The sequence below is a fragment of the Hyla sarda genome, chromosome 1 (assembly GCF_029499605.1).
Source record: "Hyla sarda isolate aHylSar1 chromosome 1, aHylSar1.hap1, whole genome shotgun sequence".
Classification (NCBI taxonomy): Eukaryota; Metazoa; Chordata; class Amphibia; order Anura; family Hylidae; genus Hyla; species Hyla sarda.
The window spans coordinates 589816266-589842378 of NC_079189.1; the positions used below are offsets into that span (position 1 = coordinate 589816266).

The 26113-nt window shown below is 45.7% G+C and overlaps 1 protein-coding gene across 2 annotated transcripts in view; it reads left to right on the forward strand.

Moving 5' to 3' along the window:
* DAB2 (DAB adaptor protein 2) overlaps positions 1–26113 on the forward strand; it is a 118961-nt gene that overhangs the window by 28642 nt on the left and 64206 nt on the right. For both annotated transcript variants that reach the window (XM_056546031.1, XM_056546039.1), the window contains exon 2: positions 24264–24453. In XM_056546031.1, coding sequence (XP_056402006.1) covers positions 24366–24453 — 88 coding nt within the window. In that variant the 5' untranslated portion in view covers positions 24264–24365. The remainder of the gene's footprint in view (positions 1–24263; positions 24454–26113) is intronic.

Genomic DNA, 26113 nt, shown 5'->3' on the forward strand with positions numbered 1-26113 from the left:
GGCGGTAGGACAAGCATTACTGAGGAGCCCTCACCCTGGCGTCACGAATAGCAAGGGTTAACAAGCACCGTTTAATAACCGCACAGCTACATTCCCCATACCCTACACCCCCAGGCTATCATAATAGCATGGCCTACAAGACTCCACACACCAGCTACAGTACTTTGCAAAGGTCACCTATTCTATAAAGGCTCTGCAAAACCTATAGTTCTCAGCTATGATCAGGACCTTGTTTGCAACTAGGGACCCTTAAAGGGGTACTCCAGTGGAAGAAAAAAAAATTCAAATCAACTGGCTACAGAAAGTTATACAGATTTGTAAATGACTTCTATTAAAAAAATCTTAATCCTTCCAGTACTTATCAGCTGCTGTATACCACAGAGGAAGTTGTGTAGTTCTTTTCTGTCTGACCACAGTGCTCTCTGCTGACACCTCTGTCTGTATCAGGAACTGTACAGAGTAGGATTAGATCCCCATAGCAAACGTCTCCTACTCTGGACAGTTCCTGACATGGACAGAGCTGTCAGTAGAGAGCTCTGTAGTCAGACTGGAAAGAACTACACAACTTCCTCTGGAGCATACGGCAGCTGATAAGTACTGGAAGGATTAAGATTTTTTTTTTTAAATAGAAGTAATTTACAAATCTGTTTTTAACTTTCTGGCACCAGTTCTTAAAATAATAATAATAATAATTCCACTGGAGTACCAGTACCACTTAAGCATGGAATACAAACCAACTTGCAATAGCAGTAACATTGAGGGACTATAGTGATCGTAATTGTTTAATAAAATGGTGACAGCAGCAGAAAGCTATAATGGAGACGTCTGAGGCCCTGTCTTGGCCATTGATTCACTTACTAGGTTAATACATGACATTTCTGCAGAACTTTTGCTGACGGCAGGAAGATCGGGGACACGGTAGGTTAACCGTGACACAACACTGCAGTTTCCTGGATACAGGATACATTTTAACACAGGATAGTCAGCACAATGTGAGGGGGGTGTGGGGGGGGGGGCTATGTCCCCGGCGGTCATGTGATCTCTATTATAGATCTTGGTATGTTTGTAGAAGGAAGTCGCAATGTGCCGGATCTTCTACAACTGATAATGTTTAGAAATGACAGATATTGTATGGAAATGTGGGAAACGCTGAGCTGAGATGTTTTCTGCTAACGTAGAGGTAGGACTATATTCTGTAGGCGTCAGCACTGCCGCTTCCCAGCTCCGGGACATGAACCCTTCCAGTTACTGACCTGATCCACCATTGACATGTCAGTTAAAGGGGTATTCCGGTGGAAAAACTTTTAAATGAACTGGTGCCAGAAAGTTAAACAGATTTGTAAATTACCTCTATTAAAAAATCTTTACCCTTCCAGTACTTTTTAGCAGCTGTATGCTACAGAGGAAATTCTTTTTTTTATTTTTTTTTATTTTTATTTTGTCTTGTCCACAGTGCTCTCTGCTGACACCTCTGTCCGTGTCCCTGTCCAGAGCAGCATAGGTTTGCTATGGGGATTTTCTCCTTCTCTGGACAGTTCCTGATATGGGCATCAGGTATCAGCAGAGAGCACTGTGGGCAAGACAAAAAAAGAAATTCAAAAAGAAAAGAATTTCCTCTGTAGCATACAACTGCTAAAAAGTACTGGAAGGGTAAAGATTTTTTAATAGAAGTAATTTACAAATCTGTTTAACTTTCTGGCACCAGTTGATTTAAAAAAAAATAATATGTTTTCCACCGGAGTACCCCCTGATCCGAACCATGAAAGAGGTTTATGCAAGCCCATCCAAGAGTGAACTTTTTGGAGCTGTTTCTGGCATTTTGGGGGTATTTCCTGATATGGGGTTTAAGAGTTCAGATTTTGGCAAGTATATCCCTGGTGACTTGCCATTGTGATCATGTATGGCTAGGTTAATGGATAGCTATTCCCTATCCACACAATAACATGCTGATTGGTGGAGGTCCAACTGCTGGGATCCCCAATGATCCAGAATGAGGAGGAAATTGTCACTGGAAAGAATTAAAGGGGTATTCCAGGATTTTTTTTATTTGACTATGCTACAGGGGCTGTAAAGTTAGTGTAGCTCATAATATAGTGTCTGTACCTGTGTGTGACGGTTTTCTCACAATTCTTCTGTGATTTTCACCCCAATATTTATTTTTAACAGCATACAAAATGACTGTTGTCTCAGATTTTTCCCAGGTTGCAATGCGGCCGAGACCTGACTCACTAGTCAGCTGATGACAGGGAGCCTGTCTGCTACAATGGGTGGAGGGATTGCTTGGTGGGAGAGAGATCAATCTGCAACTAATGCAACAGCTGTAGGCACCCTGATTGAAAACCACAGGTCTTTTGAATGGATGCAGCTCATTTATATTTCAATGGGTGGGGTGGCTGATGTGTGGGAAGGAGGAAAATGGAATTCTGGGATTTGTAGGACAAAGAAGAAAACGCAAACAGGAAATACCAGTTCACTAAAAGCTAGCCACAGTGTTGTGGTAATCTTACAACATAGCCATTTAGCCCAAGACAAGCGCAGATCCTTCCTAAGCATGTCCATTACTGTCTGCCAGGTACGTACTAAAATCACCTTATGGTGGAGTACCCCTTTAAGTACACTGTGCATGTGCTGCCAGCACTCAGTTGATTCTCTATGGGCCTTCAAAGTATTGCCAAGCTCAGTGCCCATCAATGCATGGAGTGCTGGCCACGCAAGTGCCTCCATTTTTGTGATTCCTCCATTTTCAGCCATGGAACCACCACCATTCAGCATGTAATCTCCAATCCTGTGGATAGGGTATAACATGCTGGGATGGAAAATATTTTTTTTTTTTAAATCAACTGGTGCCAGAAAGTTAAACAGATTTGTAAATTAGTTCTATTTAAAAATCTTAATCCTTCCAGTACTTATTAGCTACTGAATACTACAGAGGAAATTATTTTCTTTTTGGAACACAGAGTTCTCTGCTGACATCACGAGCACAGTGCTCTCTGCTGACATCTCTGTCCATTTTAGGAACTGTCCAGAGCGGGAGATGTTTGCTAATGGGATTTGCTCCTACTCTGGACAGTTCCTAAAATGGACAGAGGTGTCAGCAGAGAGCAATGTGGTCAGACAGAAAGGAAAATTAAAAAAGAAAAGAACTTCCCGCGGATCATACAGCAGCTGATAAGTACTGGAAGGATTAAGATTTTTAAATAGAAGTAATTTACATATCTGTTTAACTTTCTTGCGCCAATTGATTAAAAAAAATAATAATAATAAAATTCCACTGGAGTACCCCTTTAAGTTTCATGGGAGCACTCCTTTAACTATGATGGCCAATACATGTGCCATAGAAAGAAAGATTCTATTGTAAGCTTCTCTGTAGCAGAACTGCACTTGTAAATATATATATATATATATATATATATATATATATATATATATATATATGTGTGTGCAGCGGATACTCAGTGCGGAATATTCCTGTGGATTTCCGCACAGACATTCCACCATGTGAACATACCCTATGGAGGAGGCATATGAATTTGTCAGATTTATTTATTTTTGTGTGAAAATGTGAATATTAAAGGGGTACTCAATGGGTGCCAGAAAGTTAAACAGATTTGTAAATGACTTCTATTAAAAAATCTCAATCCTTCCAGTACTTTTTAGCTGCTGAATACCGCAGAGGAAATTCTTTTCTTTTTGGAACACAGAGCTCTCTGCTGACATCATGACCACAGTGCTCTCTGCTGACATCTCTGTCCATTTTAAGAACTGTCCAGAGTAGGAGAAAATCCCCGTAGCAAACATATGCTGCTCTGGACAGTTCCTAAAATGGAGAGAGATGTCAGCAGAGAGCACTGTGGTCATGATGTCAGCAGAGAGCTCTGTGTTCCAAAAAGAAAAGAATTTCCTCTGCGGTATTCAGCAGCTAAAAAGTACTGGAAGGATTGAGATTTTTTAATAGAAGTCATTTACAAATCTGTTTAATTTTCTGGCACCAGTTAATTAAAATAAAAAAGTTTTCCATCGGAGTACCCCTTTAAGCAACCCTACTGTGGCTGGAGTATTCCTTTAAATAGAAAAAAAAAGGTTTAATACCATCTGATGCAATACTTCACCGAGGACCGCTGCATCTGTTCTTGAGAGGAACTGACTGGTCTGAATGGTAATCTGAGGGGAAATGCCTGTTCCTGCTGTCGGTTCAGGTTCTGCGCGGTGCAGTCACAGCTGCTGTATTAGAAAGAAGCAGTGGAACGCGGAGAACATTGAGAAATCACGGAACAGAGAATTAGCGCCACTTACCAGGAACGGCTTCAAAAATATTTCACCCAGCTTTCCCAGGTGCCTGCTACATAGGCTTTGGTATAAACACCCACTGGTGAGAGATTTATCAAAACCTGTCCAGAGGAAAAGTTGCTGAGTTGCCCATAGCAACCAATCAGATCGCTTCTTTCATTTTTAACAAGGCCTCTGCAAAATGAAAGAAGCGATCTGATTGGTTGCTATGGGCAACTCAGCAACTTTTCCTCTGGACAGGTTTTGATAAATCTCCCCCTCAGTCTGCATACTGGATAAGCCATTCAGGACTCAGGGAATGCTGGGTGACAACACTTCTTAGTATTAGATGTCCATAATGGATAATAGTAGAAGGTACAGGGACATCTATACAGTGCAGTGATTCTTTGCATGTTATCGTTCAGTGGTCTTCAAAATGTGCACCCCAGGCTGTTGCAAAACTACAACTCCCAGCATGCCCTGTCCGGGCATGCTGGGTGTTGTAGTTTTGCAACAGCTGGAGGTTCACAGTTCGGAGACACCTATTAAAAAGGTTCCAAGCTTTGAATATCACGTTTTATAATAGTAGTATCCAGGGAGGGTGCAAGGATTTTTGCCACCATAGGCAAAAGCTATATTTGCCGCCTCCTGACTCTGCCCACTAGCCCGCCCTTTGACACAACTAACCTGGGGTGAACACACTGTAAAATAAACTCCTCCTCATGTAATCACCTTACTACTGGGGTGACACAATGTAACCAACATCTTCCTCATGTAATCTCCTTACTACTGGGGTGACACACTGTAACAAACATCTTCCTCATGTAATCACCTTACTACTGGGGTGACACCCTGTAACAAACATCTTCCTCATGTAATCTCCTTACTACTGGGGTGACACACTGTAACAAACGTCTTCCTCATGTAATCTCCTTACTACTGGGGTGACACACTGTAACAAACGTCTTCCTCATGTAATCTCCTTACTACTGGGGTGACAAACTGTAACAAACGTCTTCCTCATGTAATCTCCTTACTACTGGGGTGACACACTGTAACAAACCCCCTCCTCATGTAATCTCCTTACTACTGGGGTGACACACTGTAACAAACCTCCTCCTCATGCAATCTCCTTACTACTGGGGTGACACACTGTAACAAACTTCCTCCTCATGTAATCACCTTACTACTGGGGTGACACACTGTAACAAACCTCATCCACATGTAATGTCCTTACTATTGGGGGGGGGACACTGTAACAATCACACTCCTCATGTAATCACCTTACTACTGGGGTGACACACTGTAACAAACCTCCTCCTCATATAATCACCTTACTACTGGGGTGACACACTGTAACAAACCCCCTCCTCGTGTAATCTCCTTACTACTGGGGTGACACACTGTAACAGACCTCCTCCTCATGTAATTGCCTTACTACTGGGGTGACACACTGTAACAAACCCCTTCCTCATTTAATCTCCTTACTACTGGGGTGACACACTGTAACAAACCTCCTCATCATGTAATCACCTTACTACTGGGGTGACACACTGTAACAAACCTCCTCCTCATGTAATCACCTTACTACTGGGGTGACACACTGTAACAAACCTCATCCTCATGTAATCTCCTTACTACTGGGGTGACACATTGTAACAAACCTCTTCCTCATGTAATCACCTTACTTCTGGGGTGAAACATTGTAACAAACCTCCTCCTCATGTAATCACCTTACTACTGTGGTGACACACTGTAACAAACCTCCTCCTCATGTTATCTCTTTACTACTGGGGTGACACACTGTAACAAACCTCATCCTCATGTAATCTCCTTACTACTGGGGTGACCCATTGTAACAAACCTCCTCCTCATTTAATCACCTTACTACTGGGATGACACACTGTAACAAACCTCCTCTTCATGTAATCTCCTTACTATGGGGTGACACACTGTAACAAACCTCCTCCTCATGTAATCTCCTTACTACTGAAGTGACACACTGTAACAAAGCTCCTACCAATGTAATCACCTTACTACTGGGGTGACACACTGTAATAAACCTCCTCCTTATGTAATGATCTTACTACTGGGGTGACACACTGTAACAAACCTCATCCTCATGTAATCACCTTACTACTGTGGTGACACATTGTAACAAACCTCCTCCTCATGTAATCACCTTACTACTGGGGTGACACACTGTAACACACCTCCTCCTCATGTAATCTCCTTACTACTGGGGTGACACACTGTAACACACCTCCTCCTCATGTAATCTCCTTACTAATGGGGTTACACACTGTAACAAGCCTCATCCTCATGTAATCACCTTACTACCGGGGTGACACACTGTAACAAACCTCCTCCTCATGTAATGACCTTACTACTGGGGTGACACACTGTAACAAACCTCCTCCTCATGTAATGACCTTACTACTGGGTTGACACACTGTAACAAAACTCCTCATGAAATCACTTTACTACTGGGGTGACACATTGTAACAAACCACATCCTCATGTAATGACCTTACTACTGGGGTGACACACTGTAACAAACCCCCTCCTCATGAAATTACCTTACTACTGTGGTGACACACCGTAACAAACCTCCTCATGTAATCACTTTACTACTGGGGTGACACACTGTAACAAACCACATCCTTATGTAATCTCCTTACTACTGGGGTGACACACTGTAACAAACAACATCCTTATGTAATCTCCTTACTACTGAGGTAACACACTGTAACAATCCTCCTCCTCATGTAATCTCCTTACTACTGGGGTGACACACTGTAACAACCTCCTCCTCGTGTAATCACCTTACTACTGGGGTGACACACTGTAACAACCTCCTCCTCGTGTAATCACCTTACTACTGGGGTGACACACTGTAACAAACCTCCTCATGTAATCACTTTACTACTGGGGTGACACACTGTAAAAAACCACATCCTTATGTAATCTCCTTACTACTGGGGTAACACACTGTAACAATCCTCCTCCTCATGTAATCTTCTTACTACTCGGGTGACACACTGTAACAATCCTCCTCCTCATGTAATCTTCTTACTACTGGGGTGACACACTGTAACAGACCTCCTCCTCATGTAATTGCCTTACTACTGGGGTGACACACTGTAACAAACCCCTTCCTCATTTAATCTCCTTACTACTGGGGTGACACACTGTAACAAACCTCCTCATCATGTAATCACCTTACTACTGGGGTGACACACTGTAACAAACCTCCTCCTCATGTAATCACCTTACTACTGGGGTGACACACTGTAACAAACCTCATCCACATGTAATCTCCTTACTATTGGGGGGGGGACACTGTAACAATCACACTCCTCATGTAATCACCTTACTACTGGGGTGACACACTGTAACAAACCTCCTCCTCATATAATCACCTTACTACTGGGGTGACACACTGTAACAAACCCCCTCCTCGTGTAATCTCCTTACTACTGGGGTGACACACTGTAACAGACCTCCTCCTCATGTAATTGCCTTACTACTGGGGTGACACACTGTAACAAACCCCTTCCTCATTTAATCTCCTTACTACTGGGGTGACACACTGTAACAAACCTCCTCATCATGTAATCACCTTACTACTGGGGTGACACACTGTAACAAACCTCCTCCTCATGTAATCACCTTACTACTGGGGTGACACACTGTAACAAACCTCATCCTCATGTAATCTCCTTACTACTGGGGTGACACATTGTAACAAACCTCTTCCTCATGTAATCACCTTACTTCTGGGGTGAAACATTGTAACAAACCTCCTCCTCATGTAATCACCTTACTACTGTGGTGACACACTGTAACAAACCTCCTCCTCATGTTATCTCTTTACTACTGGGGTGACACACTGTAACAAACCTCATCCTCATGTAATCTCCTTACTACTGGGGTGACCCATTGTAACAAACCTCCTCCTCATTTAATCACCTTACTACTGGGATGACACACTGTAACAAACCTCCTCTTCATGTAATCTCCTTACTATGGGGTGACACACTGTAACAAACCTCCTCCTCATGTAATCTCCTTACTACTGAAGTGACACACTGTAACAAAGCTCCTACCAATGTAATCACCTTACTACTGGGGTGACACACTGTAATAAACCTCCTCCTTATGTAATGATCTTACTACTGGGGTGACACACTGTAACAAACCTCATCCTCATGTAATCACCTTACTACTGTGGTGACACATTGTAACAAACCTCCTCCTCATGTAATCACCTTACTACTGGGGTGACACACTGTAACACACCTCCTCCTCATGTAATCTCCTTACTACTGGGGTGACACACTGTAACACACCTCCTCCTCATGTAATCTCCTTACTAATGGGGTTACACACTGTAACAAGCCTCATCCTCATGTAATCACCTTACTACCGGGGTGACACACTGTAACAAACCTCCTCCTCATGTAATGACCTTACTACTGGGGTGACACACTGTAACAAACCTCCTCCTCATGTAATGACCTTACTACTGGGTTGACACACTGTAACAAAACTCCTCATGAAATCACTTTACTACTGGGGTGACACATTGTAACAAACCACATCCTCATGTAATGACCTTACTACTGGGGTGACACACTGTAACAAACCCCCTCCTCATGAAATTACCTTACTACTGTGGTGACACACCGTAACAAACCTCCTCATGTAATCACTTTACTACTGGGGTGACACACTGTAACAAACCACATCCTTATGTAATCTCCTTACTACTGGGGTGACACACTGTAACAAACAACATCCTTATGTAATCTCCTTACTACTGAGGTAACACACTGTAACAATCCTCCTCCTCATGTAATCTCCTTACTACTGGGGTGACACACTGTAACAACCTCCTCCTCGTGTAATCACCTTACTACTGGGGTGACACACTGTAACAACCTCCTCCTCGTGTAATCACCTTACTACTGGGGTGACACACTGTAACAAACCTCCTCATGTAATCACTTTACTACTGGGGTGACACACTGTAAAAAACCACATCCTTATGTAATCTCCTTACTACTGGGGTAACACACTGTAACAATCCTCCTCCTCATGTAATCTTCTTACTACTCGGGTGACACACTGTAACAATCCTCCTCCTCATGTAATCTTCTTACTACTGGGGTGACACACTGTAACAAACCTCCTCCTCATGTAATCACCTTACTACTGGTGTGACACACTGTAATAAACCTCCTCCTCATGTAATCACCTTACTACTGGGGTGACACACTGTAATAAACCTCCTCCTCATGTAATCACCTTACTACTGGGGTGACACACTGTAATAAACCTCCTCCTCATGTAATCACCTTACTACTGGGGTGACACACATCAGAGGGGGGTTATGGTGGTGCTGCTGGCTGAGATGATTGAGCGAGTGGGTCAGATTATGGTTGTCTAACTTTCTTGTGGCAGGCAGAGAAATGCCCCCATCAACAGGGTGCTCTAGGCAGCTGCCTATTTTGCCTATAGGTAGAGCCAGCCCTGGTACTACCCAGTGTATGACACTCATGGCCGCCGGAGACCCTCCCAGTTATTTTCCATTCACAAAGGAAACACATCTTCCAGCAGTGCTGAGGTCTTTCTTTCCTTTCTCGTACAAACACGAGAGGAAATAGTGTCAGGAAATGGGTGTCCAGGGTGGAGCGGACATGGACGTTGACCTGACCCCTGTAAATTTATCATGGTCTATTCTAAAAATGACACGCCATTTGGAGCCATTCTGAATTCCTTTACACGGAGGCTTGGGTTGCTGAGTGCAATGTATGTTGCAGAGTTGGTTTTGTCAGATACCTGGAAAGTTGAGATGTCACTCTCCTACAGTAGAAACTTTACTCCTTTAAAGAGAACCTGACAGGCTGTTTCCCCGCACTAAACCCAAAGTACTAGGTTATAGTGCAGGTGAACAGCTTCACAAAGAGGGGTCACTTACTCAAATCTGTTCAGTATATGCAGAGTTCTGGCACTGTAATCTTTAGCTGCATTTCACTCCAGTGCGCATTAAAGGCTGGGAGCCAGCTCCCCCAGCTCCCCTGCCTCCTCCATATTCCCCTGACGCTCCTGCCTCCTTCATAAATATGCTTATTAATCCTGAGGGTGAATGCTTTGCTCTCTGTGCGCTCACCCACAACCTTCATGAGAATAATAATGAAGTCGGGCCAACGGGGGAAATATGGAGGAGACAGAGGAGCTGGGTGAGCCGGCACCCCCCCCCCTCCGATGCGGACTGGGGCGCAATGCAGCTGAAGATTACGATGCCAGAACTCTGCATATATTGAATGGATTTGAGCAAGTGACTCCTCTCTGTTAAGCCGTTCAAGCTGTCAGATTCTCTTTAAGTATTATTCCTCTGAGAAATGAATTCTATGAAATGTTACGAATTCTACTAAGAATCTACTATTGAAGCAGCACAAGCTCTGCACATGGCCTGCCCAAAATAATAAGTTGTTCCTGTGCTGCAACTAGGGTTGCCACCTTAATTATATATGCGTGACCTCACAGGATACACATATTCGGGGGAAATTTTGTCCTATTCTGACCCCTATAACTTTATTATTTCTCATTTTTTGTGCTCCGATCTATAGTTTTGAACACTACCATTTTTGTTTTGATGTGACTTTTTGATTGCTTTTTTTAAATAAAATTCGGGAGTTGCAGTTAGTTACTAACTACAACTCCCAGCATGCCCTGATACAGCCTTAGGCTCAGCAGCTGCCCCAAACGAAAACTACAACACCCAGCATGTTGGACTATATAGTAGTATATAGTGTAGATAAGTGTTTCCCAACCAGGGGTGCCTCCAGCTGTTGCAAAATGACAACTCCCTGCATACATGTTGGGAGTTGTAGTTTTGCAACAGCTGGAGGCGCTCTAGTTGGGAAACACTGGCATAGGTTATGGTGCAACATTCTGGGAGTTGGAGGATTGGTTTGATAAACATTGCATTGCCGGTATTTTTTTTATTTAAAAAATACCCTTATGGTGGCCAAAATACCGGCTGTGCCTCTAATGTGTTTGAGGGTGTCCCCTCTGCAGTCTAATGCGTATGACACCCACTGCAGCCTAATGTGTATGGGGGTGTCCCTCCCGCAGTTTAATGTGGTGGCCCAGTACAGCAGTTGATCCCCTATACCCTAGCTGCCCTGTCCGGCAGACTCCGTCCAGTGACCCCTGAACCCTCCCCCCCCCCCCCCCCCCCCGCATATTATGTGCCTCGTGTACTTACTTCTATGCTTGTTATATAGTGTATTGTAGATTAAATGTGTTGTGCCTTTAAAGGAGAACTCCAGAACATAAAAATTGTCCCCCATAGTGCCGGCAGTAAAAATAAAGATGTACATACCTTCCTCCGCTCCCCCGGGGCCTCCGGTAACCGGCTCCGGTTTCCGCCGCGATCCACTTCCTGGTTGCCGGTGGTCGGAGAGCCTTACTGTGCTCAGCCAATCACCAGCCGCAGTGAAGTCCCGACTCGGCCGGCGATAGGCTGAGCGGCAGTGTGACATTTTCGGCCCAAGCAGCAAGTGCCGGTGTAGTGAAGAATTTTGTGTCCTGAAGCATTTTCACACTGCCGCTCAGCCTATCGCCGGCCGAGTCGGGACTTCGCCGCGGCTGGTCATTGGCTGAGCGCAGTATGATTCATCCGACCACCGGCAACCAGGAAGTGGATCGCGGCGGAGACCGGAGCTGGTTACCGGAGGCCCCGGGGGAGCGGAGGAAGGTATGTACATCTTTATTTTTTTACTGCCGACACTATGGGGGACAATTTTTATATTCTGGAGTTCTCCTTTAAGTAATGTTATCATGTGTTTGTGACCAGGGAAGGTACCAGTGACCATGTAACCTACAGGGTGACCTATGGGACCCCTCCTAGTCTCCCTCATATAAGCCCTGGGTGGGACTAGTTTGCTCTCTTGGAGCTCTGCTCCAGTTCCTGCTGAGTTGCCGTGAGGTCAAGTCCTAGGTGAGTGTCTGGAGTCCTAAAGAGGCCTAAAGTCTACCACGCAGCCACGGATCCTAAAGCCCAGTACCCCACAGGTCAAGTCAAAGCCTGGTAAGCTACAGAAGGGGTGAAGTCAGTCATAGTCTGTCATAGTCAAGTCAGTCCAAGTCAATTATACCAAGTCAGCATTGCTCTGCAGCAAATTGCCCAAGGCCACTACAAGTCCAAGTGAGCCCTGAGGTCTCTGAAGTCACTGGTCACCTCCGTGGGCCCAGCCAAGCTGTATAGACTGTTATATCTGTCTGACACAGTAAAGCTGCCGTTGTTCCATAACTTGGTGTCTGAGTCATTATTTGCCCCCGTGCCTAGCCCAGGATCCAGCAGTATTCCTTCTGGTGGTGAAGAGGTTAAACCACGCCCTGGCATCACGAATACAAGGGGTTAATGCCATCTGCCCCTAGGGTAATAACATCTGCCCTTGTCACACCCTTACCACACTAATGTCTATGGGGGTGTCCCTTCCGCAGTCTAATGTCTATGGGGGTGTCCCTTCCGCAGTCTAATGTCTATGGGGGTGTCCCTTCCGCAGTCTAATGTCTATGGGGGTGTCCTCTCCGCAGTCTAATGTCTATGGAGGTGTCCTCTCCGCAGTCTAATGTCTATGGAGGTGTCCTCTCCGCAGTCTAATGTCTATGGGGGTGTCCCTTTTGCAGTCTAATGTCTATGGGGGTCTCCCTTCCGCAGTCTAATGTCTATGGGGGTGTCCCTTCCGCAGTCTAATGTCTATGGGGGTGTCCCCTCCACAGTCTAATGTCTATGGGAGTGTCCCCTCCGCAGTCTAATGTCTATGGGGGTGTCCTCTCCACATTCTAATGTCTATAGGGGTGTCCTCTCCGCAGTCTAATGTCTATGGGGGTGTCCCTTCCGCAGTCTAATGTCTATGGGGGTGTCCACTCCGCAGTCTAATGTCTATGGGGGTGTCCTCTCCGCAGTCTAATGTCTATGGGGATGTCCTCTCCGCAGTCTAATGTCTATGGGGGTGTCCCCTCCGCAGTCTAATGTTTATGGGGGTGTCCCTTCCGCAGTCTAATGTCTATGGGGGTGTCCTCTCCGCAGTCTAATGTCTATGGGGGTGTCCACTCCGCAGTCTAATGTCTATGGGGGTGTCCTCTCCGCAGTCTAATGTCTATGGGGGGTGTCCCCTCCACAGTCTAATGTCTATGGGGGTGTCCCCTCCGCAGTCTAATGTCTATGGGGGTGTCCTCTCCGCAGTCTAATGTCTATGGGGGTGTCCCTTCCGCAGTCTAATGTCTATGGGAGTGTCCCCTCCGCAGTCTAATGTCTATGGGGGTGTCCTCTCCACATTCTAATGTCTATAGGGGTGTCCTCTCCGCAGTCTAATGTCTATGGGGGTGTCCCTTCCGCAGTCTAATGTCTATGGGGGTGTCCACTCCGCAGTCTAATGTCTATGGGGGTGTCCTCTCCGCAGTCTAATGTCTATGGGGGTGTCCTCTCCGCAGTCTAATGTCTATGGGGGTGTCCCTTCTGCAGTCTAATGTCTATGGGGGTGTCCCCTCCGCAGTCTAATGTCTATGGGGGTGTCCCCTCCGCAGTCTAATGTCTATGGGGGTGTCCCCTCCGCAGTCTAATGTCTATGGGGGTGTCCCCTCCACAGTCTAATGTCTATGGGAGTGTCCCCTCCGCAGTCTAATGTCTATGGGGGTGTCCCCTCCGCAGTCTAATGTTTATGGGGGTGTCCCTTCCGCAGTCTAATGTCTATGGGGGTGTCCTCTCCGCAGTCTAATGTCTATGGGGGTGTCCACTCCGCAGTCTAATGTCTATGGGGGTGTCCTCTCCGCAGTCTAATGTCTATGGGGGGTGTCCCCTCCACAGTCTAATGTCTATGGGGGTGTCCCCTCCGCAGTCTAATGTCTATGGGGGTGTCCTCTCCGCAGTCTAATGTCTATGGGGGTGTCCCTTCCGCAGTCTAATGTCTATGGGGGTGTCCCTTCCGCAGTCTAATGTCTATGGGGGTGTCCTCTCAACATTCTAATGTCTATGGGGGTGTCCCTTCCGCAGTCTAATGTATATGGGGGTGTCCCCTCCGCAGTCTAATGTCTATTGGGGTGTCCCCTCCGCAGTCTAATGTCTATTGGGGTGTCCTCTCCGCAGTCTAATGTCTATGGGGGTGTCCCTTCCGCAGTCTTATGTGAGTGGGGGCAGAGGAGTAGTTTGTAGCTTCTGGGCCACGATGCCAAATTTGCAACAGGGCCCTATATGCCAATTATAATACTGGTCTCTTATGGGGAAGATGTGCTTTGGAGCCCCCTTAGGCACCAGGGCCCCGGTGCGACTGCTACCTCTATAGCTACACCCCTGTGTGGGGGATGTCCCCTTCACGTCTAATATTTTGGCTGATCACTGGCCCTTTAACACTGGCTGATTATTAGGAATCTACAAATGTTCATACGCCCATGTAAAAGGACCTTTATTCCCTGATGCCCATGAAAACAAACATGCATCCTCAGCCAAGCCGAATGTTTATCTTTATGGGGGCATCAGGGAGTTTAATGTGCAGCAGTATGTAGTAGGCTCATGTGCACCCCTAGTGGTGGCCAAAGGCAGCTAAAATGTTGTAATTTGCAGAGGGTTTTGTGCTTTGTATGGGAAAAATTGAGCTCTGACCACATTGAATTACATTTATCAGGGCAGAATTTTAAACAAAAAAAAAACAATGTAAATTTTTTAAAAAAAAGTGGAAATTCTCTTAAAATCTTTCAGGATTTTGGCAGTAAAATACTTTATAGAAAGCCGTAATGAACACTTGCCCCGCAGCCAACATAAAGCATGATGTAATCAAAATTCCAACAAGGTCCCAGGGTTTACGGCCAATGGAAACAGCTTAATAGTTTTGATTAAATCAACATAAATTTTACACACTAATTTCATTTTACTCCATAATGATGAGATTCAGCTTTTGTTTCTTTATACAAAAAATTCCTAAAACCACTGTGACGAAGTAAAAGGCTGGGTATACAGGGGCTTCCAAAACCACAAGTGCCAGCATGGCTGCCAGGGCAAGCTGGGAGATGTAGTTTTGCAGTGACTGGAAAAGCAATAGTATTCTCTTATAATGGCGTAAGCGCTTGCGTAGATTGCGCTCGTGATTTACCGCTCATTGCCGCGCTGAACCTGGACTGACTTTTCAGTTGTGGTGCGACAATTCGCAGTAAATCAAAAGCATTACCTGCGCCCGCTAACACCCCTGTAAAATTATGCTGGGAATTGAAGTTTTGCAACATCTGGAGGGACACAGTTTGAGACCACTGCTTCAAAGGGGTACTCGGGTTATACAGATTTGTAAATTACTTCTATTTAAAAATCTTAATCCTTCCAGTACTTATCAGCTGCTGTATACTACAGAGGAAGTTGTGTAGTCCTTTCCAGTCTGACCACAGTGCTCTCTGCTGACACCTCTGTCCATGTCAGGAACTGTCCAGAGTAGGAACAAATCCCCATAGCAAACCTCTCCTTCTCTGGACAGTTCCTGACACGGACAGAGGTGTCAGCAGAGAGCACTGTGGTCAGACAGAAAAGAACTACACAACTTCCTCCGGAGTACTGGAAGGGTTGAAGGGGTACTCCGCCCCTAACCAAAGGATAGGGGATAATATGTCTGATCGCGGGGGTCCCACCGCTGGGGACCACCAAGATCTCGGCTGAGGCACCCCAGACATCCGGAACACGTAGCGAACTTCACTCTGTGCCGGATGACTGGCGATGCAGGTCGGAGGATCGTGACCTCACGGACGCTCGTGGCGACACGGCCACGCCCCCTCAATACAAGTCTATAGGAGGGGGCGTGACGTCCGTCACGCCCCCTCCTATAGACTTGCATTGAGGGGGCGTGGCCGTGACTTCACGAGCGTGGCGCGGCCCTGACGTCATAAACCTCAGGCGCTGCACCTGACACTCTATACGAATGCCGGGTGCAGCAGGGAGACCCCCGCGATCAGACATCTTACCCCCTATCCTTTGGATGTCTAGGGGCGGAGTACTCCTTTAAGATTTTCAAATAGTAGTAATTTACAAATCTGTTTATCTTTCTGGCACCATTTGATTAGAGAAAAAAAAAAAATGTTTTCCACCCCCAAGTACCCCTTCAAGTTTTGAGTGGGTTAATCATCATCATAGTTATTTTTTTCGCCCCCCACCCCCTGAGTCATCCTCGTCTTCGCTATCTGCTTATTTACGCTGACAAACTTTTCCTGAAGGTTGATTGGAGTTTCGTATCCAATTTGTCGGAGAACTTGTGGCGCTTCACAGAAGGAGCTTATTTTGTATTGCTGGAGGGTACAGAACATTTCGGAGCAGAAGATGTTACGTAAGGCTGACAGCTGTTCTGAAGTCTCCGTCTCTGGGGTTTATCTTCCTGTAATTCAGTTTGGGTTGAGAATTGTTTACAGCCCCGGTGCCGAGCGCTGGGTAATATGGTTTTCTTGTCATGCATGCTGTCAGATTAAACCTTTACTCCAGGAATTTTCTAGTTTGTTTCCTGAAATTGAAGCGCAGCATTGGAAAAATAATGGAACTTGTCATCTCGTTTTTCACGGCACGAGTTTTGCAGCGCTGCAGTAAACCAAATCTGTAATGTTCCCCCAATCCTTTCACGGACATTGTGGTAGGTCTGACCTCCAAGACCCCTGCTGATCAGCCGATTAAAGAAGGGTCACCCACTCTAGTGGCTTTCGTGTCCCCTTCAGGCCAGGGACGTGCACACATAGTCTCGAAAGGGTGCTTGAGCCCCTGCCCTTTTAATGCACCTGCCCTATAATACCTTCACTGAGTAGGACCTCCGTGGAGTAATGGGGTCTCCTTCAGCTGACATAACTGCTGGAGGTCTCTTATCTCAGGAATTGTGTTGTATTAGGGTACGCTCACCTGCGCGGATTTACAACGTATTTTACAGTGCAAATCCGCTGGTGAAGGCCCACTCTATGCTGGCTTTACATGTGCCTGCTCATAGCGGCAATACGCTGCTACGAGCAGACAAACTGCGATGTGTGAGTCGCAGTATACTTGCACATCGCGGAGCTCTCTGCCTAGCTCAGAGCAGGGAGAGCGGCCGCGATGTGCGAGTACGCCGTGCACATCGCTGCACTGTGTCTGCTCGTAGCGGCGTATTGCCGCTACCAGCAGGCACATATAAAGCCAGCATAGAACGGGGCCTTCACCAGCGGATCCGCAGCTAAATATGCTGCGAAAATCCGCGCGTGTGAACGTACCCTTAACACATGTAAGGTTTTGTGAGAAGGTGAAAAGTATGGTAATTGATGGGCAATGTGTGTCACCAAGACTGACACTGTGGCTGTAGTATGGCTGGAAGGCCAATCGGGGACGGCTCTTACTGGCAATGATCAAGTGCAGGGTGAGGATCATTCCCCACAATCCAGGTCGGCTTTTGTTGGCCTTAAAGCTAGGCTGCGTCACCAGCTGGGGGGGATTTGCTAATTGCAGCTCACAGTGCCAGAGAAAGTTGTGTGTGGAGTTCTTCCCCATGGTTGCTCCAAGAGTGGAAGCTGCTGAACAGCCTAGCTGGAGGCCTGGAAAAGACTTGCTTGATGCCACATGGCATGAACTCAGGTGTGAACAAACAGCTAGGAAATACAGGTGGACTTTTGTTACGCTTTCCTTTGTTCTGCGTTTAAAGACTGTTTTGCCGTGTGCTGAGTGTGAATAAAACACTGAACTTTGATTTGGAAAGTGCTGTCTCCTTGCCTCTATACTGCAACTGCACCTACCTGCAAGAGTGAGTCATCAAATTTTTTACAAACTATTTTTTTTTATAATGAGAAGTGCCCATTTTTTTTTTACTTAAGCCCCTGCCCCCCAAAATGTCTGTGCACATCCCTCATTTAGGCCATGATACACATTCTGTAATTTCCACGCAAAATTTCCACCAGAGAAAGTCCACATCAAATCCCCCTGCAGCAGCCTCACACTCAACCTTCAATTGGATTCTGCTGCTTTGTTCATGCAGTGGAAGTTCCTCTACGTACTGTATTCCAACGAAAGAATGTTCACTCTTTCTGTGGAATCCGCCCAAAAAAAGCCAGGGACTACATTATATATAGTCTATGAAATGGCGCTTATGTCCACGGCAAGTATAGACTTTAAAACAGACCCCCAGAGCAGCTGGATAACATTATATACTTAAAGTGTACCTGTCGTCAACAAAAACTTTTTATATAATGTAGATTATATCATTATATTTATATTTGTAATATACATTGATTAAAAAATATGTATATGGGTGAAAAAGGGCTGTCCCTGCAGCTATTGTCTGTGTGTCAGTGAGGAGACAAAATACAGGAAGTGTAAGCAGGACAATCAGGGCTCTGTGCAGGCTCCTGGCTTGTTAATCATCCTGCTGTGTGAGCCAGGAGTGTGTCATAGAGTCCTGCTTGTCCTCAATGTACAGAGCCCTGTTTGTCCTCAGTGTACAGAGCCCTGCTTGTCCTCAGTGCACAGAGCCCTGCTTGTCCTCAGTGTACAGAGCCCTGCTTGTCCTCAGTGTACAGAGCCCTGCTTGTCCTCAGTGTACGGAGCCCTGCTTGTCCTCAAGAGTACAGAGCCCTGCTTGTCCTCAGTGTACAGAGCTCTGCTTGTCCTCAGAGTACAGAGCCCTGCTTGTCCTCAGTGCACAGAGCCCTGCTTGTCCTCAGTGTACAGAGCCCTGCTTGTCCTCAGTGTACAGAGCCCTGCTTGTCCTCAGTGTACGGAGCCCTGCTTGTCCTCAAGAGTACAGAGCTCTGCTTGTCCTCAGAGGACAGAGCCCTGCTTGTCCTCAGTGCACAGAGCCCTGCTTGTCCTCAGTGTACAGAGCCCTGCTTGTCCTCAGTGTACAGAGCCCTGCTTGTCCTCAGTGTACAGAGCCCTGCTTGTCCTCAGTGTACAGAGCCCTGCTTGACCTCAGTGTACAGAGCCCCGCTTGTCCTCAGTGTACAGAGCCCCGCTTGTCCTCATTGTACAGAGCCCTGCTTGTCCTCAGTGTACAGAGCCCTGCTTGTCCTCAGTGTACAGGGCCCTGCTTGTCCTCAGTATACAGAGCCTTGCTTGTCCTCAGTGTACAGAGCCCTGCTTGTCCTCAGTGTAGAGAGCCCTGCTTGTCCTCATTGTACAGAGCCCCAATTGTCCTCAGTGTACAGAGCCCTGCTTGTCCTCAGTGTACCGAGCCCTGTTTGTCCTCAGTATACAGAGCCCCTGCTTGTCCTCAGTGTACAGAGCCCTGCTTGTCCTCAGTGTACAGAGCCCTGCTTGTCCTCAGTGTACAGAGCCCTGCTTGTCCTCAGTGTACAGAGCCCTGCTTGTCCTCAGTGTACAGAGCCCTGCTTGTCCTCAGTGTAGAGAGCCCTGCTTGTCCTCAGTGTACAGAGCCCTACTTGTCCTCAGTGTACAGAGCCCTGTTGTACTCAGTGTACACAGCCCTGCAGGAGCATCGTGATCTGACTTTGGATAGGGGATAAGATGTTTTTCAGTGAAGTCCCCCTTTAAAACTCTTCTGTCCTGGGTCCCAAAATCTGGCATTAAAACTGGGGGCCCAGTCCGATTTTTTGCCATTTGACACTATGGCTTAAGGACACTGATGTTACATGTTCTTGACGCCAGGGAGTGGTTTAACCGCTTCACCACCCGAAGGTAGGCTGCTGGATCCAGGGCTAGGCACGGGGACAAATAATGACTCCGATGCCAAGTTACGGAACAACTGAAGCTTTACTGAGGCAGACAGATGGAACAGTCTTTACAGTTCAGTTAGGCCCAAGGAGGTGACCAGTGACTTTAGAGACTTTATTACTCGTAGGGACTTTTTAGTGGATTTTGGACAATTTGGTGCAGGACCACGCTGACTCTATGCAGACTGATCTTGACTGACTTGACTAGGATTGACTAGACAGACTTTACCCCATATGTAGCTTACCAGGTTTTGAATTTCACTTGTGGGGCACTTGGTTGGTAGAAGCATGGCTGCCTGATCGGCTTTGGGTCTCCTCAGGACACCAGACACTCTCTCCAGGTCTTGATTGTTCCTTAGCATGCTCTAAACTGAAACTAGGACTCCCTATCTAGCTCCTCCCAGGATTTATATGGGGGAGACTCTGGAGGGGTCCTATAGGTCACCCTAATGGTCCCCTGATCACTGGTACCTTCCTTGGTTATAAGACTTAGTAACAACATTTAAAGGTGCATGACATCATATATAAATTACATTAGATAATATAGGAACTTATTAACCATTTAACATACTCAGCTTAAGGGGGGGGGGGGACTCAGGGGACACTGCAGTGGAGTCCACCAGACAAGACAGTAGGGTACAGGGGTACAACTCCTTTACTGGGCCACCACACAAGAAATATTAGCCCTTCCCTATGAGATCAGGATTCAAGGAACATAAACTTGGCCCCTTACCAGAATGCTGTCATCGTAACACTTTAGAGTTTGGTCTATGTCAACCTGACATTGGGGCTTTATTAAGACATCGCTGGAATTTGCTTCTTATTCTGTCTGCTGGCTGCAAAGAAAACCACATCTCATCTCTTCCACATGAGCCAATCGACTGTGCCGACCATTGTGTCTCATATACAGAAGGTGGGAAAACTTTTTTAACCAGTGTTGTCTTGCTTCAATGCATCTGAAATAGAAATGAAGGGACTTTATATGAGGCCTTTCTAACTTATCACCTATTGTTTTGTGTATACAGTTCTGATACACACCTTTATGTCTCCATGGTAACAGACTACAAGAAAACCCTGTGTAGTCTGATCCTACAGTCCCATGTTACTCTTTTCCGTCTGGTTACAGCTGTAAGTTCTCAAGAAGAGGAGACAAGTAAAGTAAAGGCCATACTATATTTTGCCTTATTTTTTGTTTTTTTTTTAAACATTATGTAATGGTCCTGGCCTTTTTCTCCTTGCAGCACTGCAGATGTCGCTCAGTAGGCAAGGAGGCTAGTTAGTCTATCAGGGAGCGTAGACATTGGGCTAATCAGGATAGGTCCCTGCATCCCGCTCAGTGTCCCAGCATGCTTCACTAGCCTCTGTTTGGATCTTTTGAGTCCTGACTCCCACCTTGTTTCCTTGGTTTTTCTGACTCTGGTTCTGGCGTCTGACACCGGTATAGTTCTAACTTTGCCCATGTTGTTACCTCTTGGCTTTGACCCTGGCCTTGCCTATTGGCTTTGGTTTTGGTTCTGTTATTGTTTCCAACGTGCCCATTTGTTGCTGACTATCCTACCATCCCTTTCTTGGGCACTTGGAAGGGCCCACTGCTTAGGGCAGATATTTCAAGTAGGAGGGGGCACGGGGGGGCTTTCGGGTTGAGACTATGGATGCACTTCCCTGTCTGCTACCATAACATTAGTTTTTGATGAAAGGTTAAGAGACAATGGAATATACATTAGTAAAGATTCGAAAGAATAGATACATACTATTAGAGAAATTTCGACACCTGTGTAAGACAATTACAACAATACAAGGAACATATAAATTAAAATTCTATTAAAGGGGTACTCCACTGAAAAACGTTTATTTATTTATTTTTTTTTTAAATCATCTGGTACCAGAAAGGTAAACAGATTTGTAAATTACTTCTATTAAAAAAATCTTAATCCTTCCAGTACTTATCAGCTGCTTTTATGATCCACAGGAAGTTCTTTTCTTTTTGAATTTCTTTTCTGCCTGACCACAGTGCTCTCTGCTGACACCTCTGTCCATTTTAGGAACTGTCCAGAGCAGGAACAATTCCTCATAGCTAACCTCTTCTGCTCTAGACAGTTCCTAAAATGGACAGAGGTGTCAGCAGAGAGCACTTGTGGTCACGCAGAAAGGAAATTCAAAAAGAAAAGAATTTCCTGTGGATCGTATAGCAGCTGATAAGTACTGGAAGGATTAAGATTTTTTTTTAATAGAAGTAATTTACAAATCTGTTTAACTTTCTGGCACCAGTTGATCTAAAAAAAAAAAAAAATGTTTACAAGAGGAGTACCCCTTTAAAGAGGTACTCCGTGGAAGAACATTTTATCCCCTATCCAAAGGATAGGGGATAAGATGTCTGATCGTGGGAGTCCTGCCGCTGTGGACCCCCGCGATCCCCGGTTCCGGGAGCAGTGGTGTCCGGAACACGGAAGCTTGGAGCTTCTTTGTTCGTGACGTCACGCCACGTCCCCTCCATTCACGTCCCATAGACATGAATGGAGGGGGCATTGGTGCTGTAGTCGCCAGTCATCTGGCACGGAGCGTAGTTTGCTCCGTGCTTGGATGACTAGGGTGCCGCGCCAGAGACCCAGCAGCGGGACCTTTGGACAGGGGATAAGATGTTTTTCGGCAGAGTACCCCTTTAATTTACAGTATGTACCATATTTTTCGCCCTATAGGACGCACCTGCATATAAGACGCACCCAATTTTAAAGGTGCAAAATCTAGAAAAAAAAAGATTCTGCACCCAACAGTGATTTTCAACCTGTGGACCTCCAGATGTTGCAAAACTACAACTCCCAGCATGCCCGGACAGCCGATGGCTGTCCGGGCATGCTGGGAGTTGTAGTTTTGCAACATCGGGAGGTCCGAAGGTTGAAGACCACTGGATAGGAGGTAATACTCACGTGTCCCCGCCGCTCCGGACCCGTCACCGCTGCCCTGGATGTCGCTCCATCGCTGTCGCCGCGTCCCCGGTGTGTCCCTGACGCTCCGGACGTCTTCTTCCCCGGGATCCACGCTCTCCGCCATCATCGTCACGTCGCTACGCACACCGCTCCTATTGGATGACGGGACGGCGTGCGCGACGACATGATGACGTTGAAGGAGAGCGCCACCATGCAGGGGATCCCGGCACGGAACAGGTAAGTTCCCTCCCGGTGTCCTGTAAGCTGTTCGGGACGCCGCGGCGGTCCCGAACAGCAAGACTGAACAGCCGGGTTAGTGTCGCTTTCGCTTCAGACGCGGCGGTCAGCTTTGATCGCCGCATCTGAAGGGTTAATACAGGGCATCACCGCGATCGGTGATGTCCTGTATTAGCCACGGGTCCCAGCCGTTGATGGCCGCAGGGACCGCCGCGATAGGTGTGTATTCGTCATATAAGACGCACCAACTTTTCCCCCCCCCAGTTTTGGGGAAGAAAAAGTGCGTCTTATACGGCGAAAAATACAGTAGGTTTTTTTCAAAGTCTACAAAGCATTCTCTGATCCTAATACACTTAAAGTGGTAACTGGTTAAAGTTCTGCATAATTTAAGGAGTTATCCTAAAATAAAAGTTATGACTCATCTGTGGTGTTGAGCGCGAATATTCGAAATGCAAATTTTGACCGCAAATATCGGCACTTCGCGATTTCACGAATATTTACAACATAGTGATATCTATTCGTAATGACGAATATTGTTTTTGGTTTTATTTTTGCAAATATTTGCGAATATCAGCACTTCCAGTCAGAGGACACTGATCCCTCCCTTCTTTTAGGTGAAAGATATAATTGCGCATGCGCACTATGCAAATTTCATTCCGAATATTTGCATGAAAAAAAAAGAGAACGAACATAGCGAATATGCGAATTTCGCGAACAAAGGACGAATATTAGTCCCTATATTCACAAAATATCGTAAATTCGACTAAGGCCCCTGCCCCTCATCACTACTCATCTACAGGATAGGGGATAACTATTGGATAGGTGGGGGTCCAATCATCGGATTCTCATAGATCACAAAAATGGAGGTCAGTTGTTCAAACAACTGAACTGCTCAATGTTTAGAAACTCCATAGAGAATGAATGGATCGGTGACCGGACGTGTACACGTCTGCCCCATTCACGTGAGGGACAATTGGCTTTTGTCCTGGTGATTGGTGCAGGTCCCCCCTACCGAACATCTAGTCAAAGGGGATAAGTTTTGGGATAGAGTGGATAGAGGGTGGGTAGACTAGGTAATTAGTGTAACTAGTAAAGTTTTTGTTTTTCTTTTAGGCGACATTATGGCCTTCCTTTGAAAGCTGATTTCGTGGAGTCCCTCTGTAATCGGTCCTTTGTGTTTTTATGATCCTGACATTGTGAGGCAGGCCTCCAAACATGTCTACTGATGTAGAATCCTGCACCAGCACTTCTACCGATGTGGCTCCAGCCACCAAACCAGCGACAAAGAAGGAAAAGAAAAAAGGTAATAAGACAAAATCCAGTGCATGTCATATTCCAGAAGTCGTATTCTTCTACATTTTCCTTTACACAACTTCCAAAACCCTTGCCATGACCTCTTTAAAGGGGTACTCCAGTGGAACACAAATTTTTTTTTAAAGGACATTGTGTGGTTCCAGTCTGACCACAGTGCTCTCTGCTGACACCTCTGTCCATGTCAGGAACTGTCCAGAGTAGGAGCAAATCCCCATAGCAAACCTCTCCTGCTCCGGACAGTTCCTGACGTGGACAGAGGTGTCAGCAGAGAGCACTGTGGTCAGACAGAAAAGAACTATACAACTTCCTGTGGAGCATAAAGCAGCTGATAAGTACTGGAAGGAATACGATTTTTTTTATAGAAGTAATTTACAAATCTGTCTAACTTTCTGGCACCAGTTGATTTTAAGAAAATTGTTTTCCACCAAAGTACCCATTTAAAGGGGTACAACAGTTCATGTGTGCAAGGTTGGAGCACCTCTAGACGCCGACGCGTTTCAGGCCATTTGGCCCTTAGTCATGCCATGACTAAGGGCCAAACGGCCTGAAACGCGTCGGTGTCTAGAGGTGCTCCAACCTTGCACACATGCACTGATGTCCTAGTGCTCATTTTTTCTTCTGCTTGTCTATGGACTTTTAACCTGGATTTCAATAAAGGCATGATTTTACACAGTGCTGGCTCCACCTTCTCCTATGCTTTCAGATTTGTTAATTACTTCTATTAAAAAATCTTAATCCTTTCAATACTTATCAGTTGCTGTTTAATACAGAGAAAGTTCTTTCCTTTTTGAGTGTATTTCCTGTGCTTGTCAGGAACTGTCCAGAGCAGAAGAGGTTTGCTATGAGGAATTGTTCCTGCTCTGGACAGTTCCTGACATGGACAGAGGTGTCAGCAGAGAGCACTGTGGTCAGACAGAAAAAAAAATTCAAAAAGAAATGAACTTCCTCTGCAGTAGCTGATAAGTAGCAGCTGATAAGTACTGGAAGGATTAAGATTTTTTTAAATAGAAGTAATTTACAAATCTATTTAACTTTCTGACACCAGTTGATTTAAAAAAAAAATTTCCACTATAGTACCCCTTTAAGGATCTATAGATGTATTAGATTTCAAGGGGGAGCTGCATGCTCCAATACTGTAGTCATTGCCATATTACTGAATGTTCAGTCCACCCCTGATCTGCACTACGAACGTAGTATCGATGGACAAATAGTCATTTCCGTTTGTGAATCTGGCGCAAATATGGAAGCTGCTAGACAATGTTTTGACAGGTGAAGATCCTTATAACCTCCAGGCTTCTTCATCATGTAAAAGAGCAAACATAGCGAAGTAAGTAGACGGTTAATCCAACCCATGTGTCCTTAAGCCCACAAACATCTGGCTTTCATGTAAAGTGCTGAATGAAGGACCCGCTGTGACCACTGAAATGTGATAGCAATGCTGTTCTGGGCCGATTTACAGCCCCGGAGCCCTTAGCGTAGGTTTATTACCCAATGCTGCATCAACAGAATATTGTGTTACCTTCCAATGCATGGCCGCCGGAGGCCTGAACATTAGATATTGCAGATTCCCCAATTATAAATGCAGTTATTGGAGAAGTTAAAGGGGTTATCCAGAAATTTTATATATATATATATATATATATATATAT